This window comes from Paramormyrops kingsleyae, chromosome 12 (genome assembly GCF_048594095.1).
Source record: "Paramormyrops kingsleyae isolate MSU_618 chromosome 12, PKINGS_0.4, whole genome shotgun sequence".
Classification (NCBI taxonomy): domain Eukaryota; kingdom Metazoa; phylum Chordata; class Actinopteri; order Osteoglossiformes; family Mormyridae; genus Paramormyrops; species Paramormyrops kingsleyae.
The window spans coordinates 13,685,290-13,696,162 of record NC_132808.1 but is presented as its reverse complement, the minus strand read 5'-3'; the positions used below and the strand labels follow the sequence as shown (position 1 = coordinate 13,696,162).

The 10,873-nt window shown below is 38.3% G+C and overlaps 1 protein-coding gene across 1 annotated transcript; it reads left to right on the top strand.

The window, feature by feature from the left end:
• Nucleotides 1-1,132, top strand: LOC111856449 (protein S100-P). The gene is made up of 2 exons (XM_023836417.2): nucleotides 1-213; nucleotides 829-1,132. The coding sequence occupies exons 1-2, from the start codon at nucleotides 67-69 to the stop codon at nucleotides 967-969; spliced, it is 288 nt and encodes a 95-aa protein (XP_023692185.1). The 5' UTR covers nucleotides 1-66; the 3' UTR covers nucleotides 970-1,132.
• Nucleotides 1,133-10,873: the final 9,741 nt, after the last annotated feature.

Genomic DNA, 10,873 nt, shown 5'->3' with positions numbered 1-10,873 from the left:
CCTCTATCCTCAGCCTTCATTCAGCCTTGTTACCCCTCTTTCCTGCAACATCCGATTGACCAAGCAATGGCAAACCCTACCCAACTAGAGACGGCCATGGCCATGTTGATGAGTGTCTTTGACAAATATGCAATGTCTGAAGGAAAAAAGGACATGCTGAGCAAGTCTGAGCTAAGGTCCTTGATGGAGAAAGAGCTACCTGGATTCTTAAAGGTAAGATAAAAGGTTAATTCCTCTGAATTATATATCCAGGGTTAGAGAATGGCAGGTCAGTATCTTGAGTTAAACCTTAAAAACTGCAGGTTTAAATCCCTGGCTGCACCCTGTTCAGGAACGATCTAAAACAGTAGAGCGTCTGTTAAAATGTCTGAGAAATAAGTCCTCAAATTGAAAATCTGTTTGGATAAAAGTATAATATGCACTATAAGTTTAGTGACCCGTTGCTTTTGTTCTAACCAATCAGGACAGAAAAGCAGCACAAGAAACTATAGCATGAATGGTTGGACTCACCAATGTCATTCTACCTGAAGCATTAAGTGATGCAGTTACACAATGTTGCTGCATGTTTGACTATGATAATTATGTTATTATTAAAATGGTTACTGAATTACTGAATGGTTATAAAATTCCTCTAAAACTGACTGGGACACACAGACAGATTGTGATAAAACCTTACACATAAATTTGCTGATACTGGACAAAGACACATAATTTCCTATAAAGAGGAATAGGCAAATTTTTTCCAGAAATTACCCTTATGTTCTACAGTATTTAGCCACCGGTTGTTTGGCATCATGAGAGACTCGGCATTCCCTTCCTCTGTTTCAGAACCCTAAGGACCAGGCAGAGGTAGACAAACTCATGAAGGACCTAGACCACAATGGAGACTCTGAGGTGGATTTCAGCGAGTTTGTGGTCTTCATTGCTGCCTTAACCTGTGCATGTCACAGCCGTCCCAAGAAGAAGTGATTGCAGAGGAAGAGCTGCACCATGCCATGCTTGTTTGCTGGGTGGGTCTGGGTTTCACAGACTCAGGGGGAGGCTAACAATATGTCTCAGTGCTTATATAATCTCACACTCTTAAAGAATTTGATTGAATTCATACTATAAAATACCCATTTAAAAGCAATAATGAGTAATCTTTCATTTTCTTTTTGTTGCTCTCAATAATTCTATATTTCGTGAGAAGAAGTAATCAAAATTAGTTTTGTCCTGATCTTATCTTTCACACAAAATATCACAGCACATCCTAAACCTTAGCGAAGAGGGCCAACAGACATCATTTAGAAAACGCAGCATTGGTAGATTTCATTATGTAGGAAAGTAAACACCTATATATGTGAGCATTACTGTTGCCACTTGTCCCATATATAGTGCGAGATCATCCAACTTCTGACATTCACAGCTCCTTTGATATGGCACGTACAGCTTTGAAACTTTATGTTATTAAGCTAAATGTTATTGATCATGAAAATATCTTCTGGAATCAGTCTGTGCCTCTGAGTTCTTTCCTGTCACACACACAAGCACGAGGTTGCTGTGTGTAAAGGTCACGGGCCTGGGGGGGCACGGGGAGAGCCTCCGCACCAGCCCCCCTTGGGTTGGGTTTAACCCGCACTTGGGTTAAAAATAATGTTCAAGTGCGTATAGATTTAAAATAACTTTTAGAAGGTTTCGACTGGTATTTCACCAGACAATGCACACACTGTCAGCTCAGTCCTGCACATTCATTAAGCAAAACCACACATCTGTCAACTGTCAGGACACTTAAGCTGCCTCATGTGCTTAGACAACATTCAACATTGCATTGGCTAAAGAAGAATCTGAAATAGTAAAAATACAAAAAATGCAATGCAAAACATAAACATAAATAAAACATAAATAAAAACAAGTAATAGAGAATAAAATAACATGAGAACAGTTAATTACACAAAACCAAATATTACAGCCCCTTTATATGCCTTAAATTTCCATTGAGCTGTACGTGAGTGAAACTTTGTGTTTTACCTGTCAGTGATTAATATAATTCATTGATACTGTATAATAATTATATTTGAGGCTGAATAACAAACAAACATAAAAGTGAGAGGTAAGCTTGGGGTCAGACATCTGTCAGGTGTTCCTGGAGCAGTTGGGGTGAAGGGCCGTGCTGATGGGCACAGAGATGGTCTGCACAGGAAGTGTTTCAGTGACCTGCACGGCAGCCAGTTGAAGTTTCTTAAGACAACAGGGGAACACTCATATCACATAAAATGTCTTTTAAATGCCAATGTGTCATCACATTGACCATGTTAAACAGAATAAGTGTGGCGATACAAATGTCTGACAAAGCATTGTGCAAACACCACCCTAAGCTTAATATAAGGAACCTCAATGAAGCCAAACATTTTCTACCTCACTAATGTATTTTTCATCACCTTGAATTTAGTAGCTGATTGGATAGTTATGGAATACAATGTCTTTCTTAACCCACCCAGTGAAGCAGTGTCTCACCTATTCTTTCCAATGATGTGCGCTCTTACCTGTTCTTCTAATTATATGACAGATGTTTCTCAACCTTTGCAGATGTGTTGTAAGGTCAAAGATCTAGACCTGTTCAAATTTTGAGACAAACTGCAAAAAGTTGAAGCAACTGCGCTTAGTGACAGCAAAGAGATGGATGATAGAGGATAGAGGCTTTTCCTTGTGAACATGATCAATCTGTCTACTCTGCTTACCGTGTTTGACCTTTGATGGGTGTTACTGCCACTTCACAAAATATTATATGGATGAAAATTTTTGTAATTTAAACTACAACAGAGGGCAGCAAAATTTGACCAGCAGAGGGCAGCCATGAGCATGTACACAAAACAAAAAAAAAACACTCCATGGCCCTTACAGACCTTCATATATAATTGTCATTAGAGGAAGTTGTGGAAAATTATTACAAGTGCTTCATTTCTAATTCCCCAGAGAACCCATATGTATTCTATTAACACGTTGCATTATGGGATTTGTACAACAAATTAATATTTGTCACGATACCAGTGGTATTAAAACTTTTTTGATAACGTCCTCCTAGGACTAATATACAGCTGTGGAAATAATTAAGAGACCACTTTATATTTTTAAACAAATCTGCATTTTTAAATCCTGGATTAATCCTGGTTCTGCTGGCTGAAGGCTACGCTGAGCAGCAGGTTGATTTCAGGTTCAAAATTTCTAAGACAGCAGTACACAAGAATAAGGTGAAGCAGGAGACACTGGGAATGGCTAGAAACCAGCCAGGTAGAGGGCAGAAGCGACTTTCTAATGCCAGAGATGACCGTTAACTTATCTGACAGTTATTCTCATGAATCGTAGGATGACATCAAGTGACCTTCAAAAGGAACGGGAAACATTAAGTGCAGGTGTGAAGTGCACAGCCAGGACAGGTCATATCAGGCTCCTAGAAGCAGGAGGTCCCATAAAGCAAGGAAGAAACAACCAGGCTGTAGTTTATATATATATATATATATATATATATATATATATATATATATATATATATATATATTATTCACAGATGCACACCCATAATTTGAAAATTGAGTGAAACAAAAATTTTTGCTGTGGTCTGATTCTTTCCAGGGCTGTATTTGTCCTGAGCCCCCGCATACAGACCTAGGCAGACTAAACGGTATTCCAGAAATGCATCATCATTTACCTTAATGTCTATCTGTTCTTATACTTTTGCTTGCCTAGAAAGTGGGTGGTCTGATACAAAAGGGACTATGTTCTATGTCATTAAACACAACTATATGTAAATATCAAAAGATAAAAGCTGAAATTATGAACTCCCGGCTCAAATATCTTCAATGTATAGCAAAAACAAATGAATTGGCCTTGTTCTTCCTACACCTTTGGGAGGGGGACTGTACTGAATGTTAGATGAAAATCGGATGACTGTTATGGATCCATTCATGTAGAAACGCAGATAATTCCAACGGATTTTCTCACAAGTATAGGCCAATACTGTTGATTTTTATGTCTTGAAACAGCTTAATGACAGTTGAGTTGTCAGATTTAACAATCAGGCAATAAGTTCAGATAAACAACTTGTTCTACTTGGAAACTATATAATTATATAATTACCATTAATGATATAATTATACAGCTGAATTAAAATATTTTTGCACATATATCAGTTGCTGCCCTTAGTTATGCCATGCGAAGAATCCTCTATACTCTATAGGTAGTTTCAGATTGATAAAACTGAGATAAAAGTATTTCATATAAAATTTTCCACGACTTTGTGCATAAAATCATTTGTATTTTATCCTCTAAACATGACTCTACTACACATTAAAATCGCACCAAATAATAAATATTAACAGGCAATCACGTGTAATGCTGATCACTTTGAACGCTACTCATACAGCGAGAATCCTGGGCTACATACAATCAAATGCTGCCCTCTAATGTTCAGATGTAATACTGTCAAAGTTTTACAGAATGACGCGGAAACTTGCCCATTTTTCCACAGGAATCACTCACCAAAAGACCTTGTGCATTATTATATAATCATCACACTATTTCTATGAAAATTATTTAACATATTTAACCATCAACTTAATGGGATTAATTAAAATGATTGCAGATTTAAACTTGGATCAATTTTAATGACGTACATAGATGATGTATTGAATTAACATCTTACAAATGGCCTTTTATTCTGAGCAGGGCACGATGGTTTGTAGCAAAATATACATTCAATTTTTTTGATATTGGTTTCAGTCGGGTAAGTAAATGCTAGTTAAGCAAGACTCTTCCCCATTCATCCAGCCCAGCCAAGACTGATTTTGAAATGTTTTTGTTACCGTAGTCAGATTGTGCAGTGACTGAGCACATACCACTGACTCCAAAGGTAAATTTCAGAGGGAGAAGAAGACAATTGGCCAGGATAGGTAAAGGTTAGGTGAGGACAAGGGTTCTTAACCTGGGGTCCGTCAATGGGTCGTAGGGGGTCTGTAATGATGGGACTAAAAATGAACAATTATGCTCATTGTACTTTATATAGACTTGTTTTATTGTTGCCACTGTGTTTAGGAAATATTTTGTGTGAAATATATTCATTGCATGAAAAATTTAGTTTATATGCTTATGTGCATATTTTCGGGAGGGGATCCATAGCTTTCACCAGATTCAACAAGGAGCAGAGGTGGAAGTTTCAGGTCCAGAAATTAAATTTCTGGACCAACATTTTGTTCCAACAAGCTAGTTGAGTACCTTGTAACTGTAACTCTTTATACTCGACTGGTTGGTTGAAACAAAATCATGGTCTGGATTTTTACATTCTGGACGTGAAATTTCCACCTCTGACAAGGGGGTCCATGACTCAAAAAAGATAAGAAACGCTGGGTTAGGGGGTCAGGGAGTGGCCCCGACGGCACAGCGAAGCAGTCAGTCTAACCTGGCCCCTTTCCAAAATCGTAGTCTACAACATAAACATTGCTACCACCCACGTGGGACAGCCGTCGCCGTGGCAGCAGGGGCACCTGACCTTGTTTAGAACCAAATTCTGCCCCAGTGTTCTAATAAAACAGCACAGGGCCGGGCGGAGGTGCTGAAGTGAGAGTGCAGGGCTGTGCAGCTACATGCTTCAGCATTTTGCCTCTGGGCTTCTCTCTCTTTCTCTTATTAGCGCAATTGTATTTTTGCCTTTATGTAATTCTGGAAAACAAAATGATGGTTTGTATGAATGGAGGCTTTTAATATTAAGTTTTAATATGCAGACTCTTTGCAATTACGAATGTATAAATTGTGTTAATTTTTCAAATTCTCTCTACCTACTTGGTTCAACACTTTTTAATAGTAACTTGGCTGTCACAGAGGATTGTTTTTTAAATCCCACCGCTGGCTACACAACCAAAAAACACTGAACCAGTACTTAAATGTTTTCTTAGTGTTTCCTTAGTCAGTGTTTTTGAATTTCTTTGCAAACGTAGGCACTCAACAAAATAATTTTGATGAGTGATAAAATAAAATAAAAAATTAAATGATAAAAGATGCATACTTTTTATCTGTACATCAGTAATTTGATTAGAAGGAAATGCCAGTTACAGAATGTCACGTGTTGTAGTTTGTTCCACTTTCGCTCATGTTGAATTAACACACCGGATCTTCTGTGGACTGAGGGGTAGGAATGACTATAACTTTTTTTTGTACCATCTAATGTTGTTGACAAAACATTGTGCTCTATGGCCAATGAGACATATCACAGGGTGATCTGACTTCCTGTTTTTGGTCTCTGGAGGACAGTCATTGGTGCCTATGCTTGTGAGATGGGTATACTTGCAGGAAATGCATTCCCTTAGATTTCATATGCTTCCACTGGATGCCGAGTATCTCCCTGGCTCAAATCAGTGCCTGCACTTTAGACTGAGCCTGTGGGGGAACTTGGACACACTGACATAATGCTGTTGTTCAAGTGTTTGATGTCATGCAGTATTTTCATGTAATACAGCAGGTATTTTTTGTTTCCTCATGAAAAGAAAAACATTTATTTTCAGTATCCCAGAACATCAGAGGGACTTGTGAAGGCATTGTTTCTCTGAGTGGAAAACAATTGCTTATCTTTGGACATATCTTAAATCATCTAGTATGCGGCGTCCCATAACAGCTCCTTATTGGTGACTCTACCTGTTGACCTATGACCTGTGTGACCTCTGTGCATGTGTAGCTTTCTTCTACTCCCTTGGTTCTCTGGGGTTTCCTTCAGGCACTCCAATTTGTTCCCTCAGTTAGATGAAGCTGTGTGGATAACTTGCCCAAAATGTTTGATTGTGTGCTGTGAGATCAGCTATCAATCTGTGCAGAGTGCATCCTTCCTTCTACTTTATGCTTCCTGGGGTAGCTGTGACCCTGTACTGGTGGTATAGAAGATTCTTAAATGAGTAACACAAGCCTCATTTGTGGGGGGCTCAAGTATATAGTTCAACTGAATTATTCCAACTATGTAAGTTGCTAATGAGAGAAAAACATAACCCTGAATAGTTATTGCAAATGCTTTAGTATATCAGTATTTGTACAATAGAGCTGTCATAACTGTCTTTCATGACATGTGGCAGTTCAAGGCACATGATCTGGTTTGAACTCGAGATTGTGCAGTAGCAATCATTTTTTTTAATAAAAGTGCCTACACACCCAATTCACTCTCTCCAATCTATATGACTGCATCCTTCCCATCATCTAACAGGATTTTATAGTGTAAGTGGCGACTGTTAAAACGACATTTCTGCAATATGAGATTGGAATGCTGTTGCATAATTAAGGAATTTAAAAAGATTAAAAATTAAAAAATCTCATGGTTTCCTATATCTTGGTCCCACACAGAGATGTAAAGTTCAGGTACAGACAGTACAAATCCAGACAGTCAATTTGGTCAGATTCAGTCATGTCTGAAGTTAAAAACCTCTATTTCCATTTCTCTAGTCAGACTGATTTGATCTAGCACTCTCTATCTAGCACTCTTATCACTGTAGCGAGACACCATCTGAACATCCAGCTGAAAACAGATTAACAGTAATTTAACTTGCTGAAGATGTTAAAGTATAACTATTTCATTTCAAGTCATTTTATTGTCATTTCATACACATGAAATGAAATTGTGATTCTTCAGAGCATCAGGCAGCTAGAACAACAGACACTGAAGGAAGAAGAAGGTCTGGTCTCCACTGATATTACACAGAGTTATGAGGTCAGTGGAAAATGACTAAATCTCTTGAAACTTGATTATAAAAAGCCTCACAGATATTTACATTTGCAAGACCATGAAAATTCAGTTGGTATTTTTTTCACTGCAGTAATGTACATAAACAGAGGAAAGTTAGAAAAATTCTCCCAGTGGAATTAATCATTAGCTGCATTTGTGACTTGTGTCAGGCATGTGCAACACAAAGGCATTATCACCACTTTTCCCAGAATCCACTGCTACACTGATGCTGGAAGCAAGAGCAAAGGTCTTCCACTTTAGTTTTTTAAACCTAATTTGATTTGCTTTCTTTCCACATTTCCTCAAACAACACGGAGCCAACACAGTCTAATCAAGTCAGTGGACTGGATGCGTAATGGGGAGGGGGCATATGGAGAGGTTACTGTGCTTGTTGCTCTTATCTTTGTTCATTCTAGGCCTAAATCTAGGTTTTAATCCAGGACACTCATGATCCCAGACTCCTCGCTCATTCTCACAAAAGCCCAAATCTGAGTCTCCATTGACTCCATGAAGATCACAACATCGTCGGCAAAGTCAAGATCAGTAAAACTTTCTTCCCCAACAAATGCCCCACAGCTGCTGGACCCCATGACCCTGCCCAACACCCAGTCCATACAAGCACTGAACAGAGTAGGAGCAAGAACACACCCCTGGAGAACCCCAGAATCAACTGGGAAGAACACAGAGGTTCTCCCTTCACTCTGCACAGCACTCACAGTACCAGGGTACAGGGTGGCTATGATGTCCAGAAGCTTCGGGGGGAAGTAACCAAACTATAAGTAACCAAACTAGTAAACATTGTGTCCCCACAATGTAATATAAACCTAATCCACACACAGACACACATACACAGAAACAGACACATACATAAAGCCACACATAGACCAACTAGTGCAAGGCATCCACAAACAAATGCATACTCTCAAACCTAGAAATATGTTTTGAGATTTATTGTTTATCGATTAAAGATCCTTTCATTATAGTTAAAAGGAGAAGTTCTTATTTCTGTTTTGAACATTTGGGTTGGATCTTCTTAAACAGATTTTGTTTTACAATTGAACATGTGCATCAGAATGTCCCCATCCAAGCCCAGGCAGCGGTCTTGAAACATTACATGGTAAGACAAGCCTCTATATCTTTACAAGTATTTATCATACCATACATGCCACTCTATTAAGTCCTATTATTCATTAAAGAGGACAGTCAGGGCTTTAATATGACATTACATGTGTGGGGGTGTGACCTCACCAACAACCTCTTACTGTCAAATCAAATTTTTCAATTAATATTAAAAACTGTTTTCCCTAGATCTATGGAAGATATAAAGAGAAATAATCTATTTCTGATAAATTCTATTTGGCTATTTTCCAGAAACAAATTTTAAAAAGCAAATCCTGGTCATTCTAAAGGATTTTTTAAATGTCAGCAATAATGACACATTAACCTGAAAGCACAATAGACAGTCATAGAATGGTGGTTTGATTAGTGATAACATGCTAGTCTGGCACTTACACGATTGGGTACCTTTCAGGTATATTTATTAGCTGGTGAGGTGGAAAACAAAGGTGATGCTCTCCTTTCCTAGTTTTGAATATAGTCCTTTGACAATGCAAATCCATTCCACCCCAGTTAGGTCCTTTTGGCAACCACATTCAGAAGGCTCCACCCACTGGTAAGAAATTAAAAGAATGAAAACCATGAGTGATTCACTACATTGGCATTTAGAACATGACTGTGGCACACTAACCTCACTATGCTGTCTGGGAGAGCAACTGTCTTGTGATAAGGATGTTTGGAGGAGTCAGGTCAAGAGAGATAACTGAAACTGAAAGACCATCGGATCCTAATCAGATGTAATCTTCATGTACCCAAATCTGTGTTGTACTCTGATAAGCTCATCTACTTTGCTGAATAAATCACACTCAGCTATGGTTCATGTTTGTCTTAAACTATATTAATATCAGCAGTGATGTTTCATCTAATGTTTCTGTACGAATAATCCAAAAAAGAACATCATAAAAACAGACCATCCATTACAGAAGTGTGATATTTTCACATTTTTATGTGCTAGTCCATTTTTTCTGTTGAGAAGCCAAATACGCCAACATGACAAGACATGACTGGAACAATTCATTGAAAGGAATGAGGAAGAGTGAGTTTATGAAAATGCTTCAGGAAGAATCCTTTTGAAATCCTGTAATATTAATCCGGCTGCCTACCTTTCTTTATTCTGTACTAACATCCTAAGATGAGAAGTGCATCAAGGCTTTCTCTATCAAAGATCTGAAATAACTGAGGGAGCATGTTATAATGTGATTCAGGCCAAAGCTACCAAACACTGGTCATTTTCATCCTCAACGCAGGTACTCATTTTGTAAACACCACTAAGAAGTTTTTAACTTCTACTGTATGTCTATCAATTCATCCATATTCCAACCACTCATCTTAAACAAAATGTTGCCTATGCCAGTTAAGAAAAGACAGAAGCCGGGATGCCAGCCCATTGCAGGGCACACTCACGCAAATACACAAACAGTCAAACAGTATGGGCAATTTAGAGACGCCAGTTAGCCTAATTGTGTGTCTTTGGACTGTCGGAATAAATCTATTGAACATGAGGAGAACATGCAAACTCCATCCATGCAGAGGAGAAGGAATCAATCCCCCAGTCCAAGAGATGTGACTGAATTCTGGTACCTACTGCTTACCAAATAAGGTAAATATAAAATGCCTTTTAATTTAAGTGAGCTAGAAATGTAAAGTAAATGGGAAAACAGAGAAAATGTGAAACCTTCATATTATGAGGATAAACCTGTTCAGCAGAAGACGGTAGTAGGTCACGTGATTTTTTGTAACTGTTGAGGGATACTCAACCACGTTATATGTATTATCCCAGATAATCATCCATGGGTATGAGTGGCTGAGTTCTGGGCAGCTGACCCCAACAACAGAAGTTATGTCTTAGTGGTATAGAAGTAAACAAATTAGAGTGAATTAACAGTCATATTCCATGAAAATGGAAAAAAGTGCAACTCGTGTCAAACACCACTTCATCTCCCAGCTGACCTATACACCTGAAATATATATTATTCAGAATGGACACAGTTGTGTGAATATCGTGCAAAATAGAAATGTATTTCT

Excerpts from the sequence above, each read along its gene's own strand:
- LOC111856449 (XM_023836417.2), top strand. The coding sequence starts at position 67 with ATGGCAAACCCTACCCAACTAGAGACGGCCATGGCCATGTTGATGAGT. Across the intron at positions 214-828 it reads AGCTACCTGGATTCTTAAAG|AACCCTAAGGACCAGGCAGA; the intron begins GTAAGATAAAAG and ends CCTCTGTTTCAG.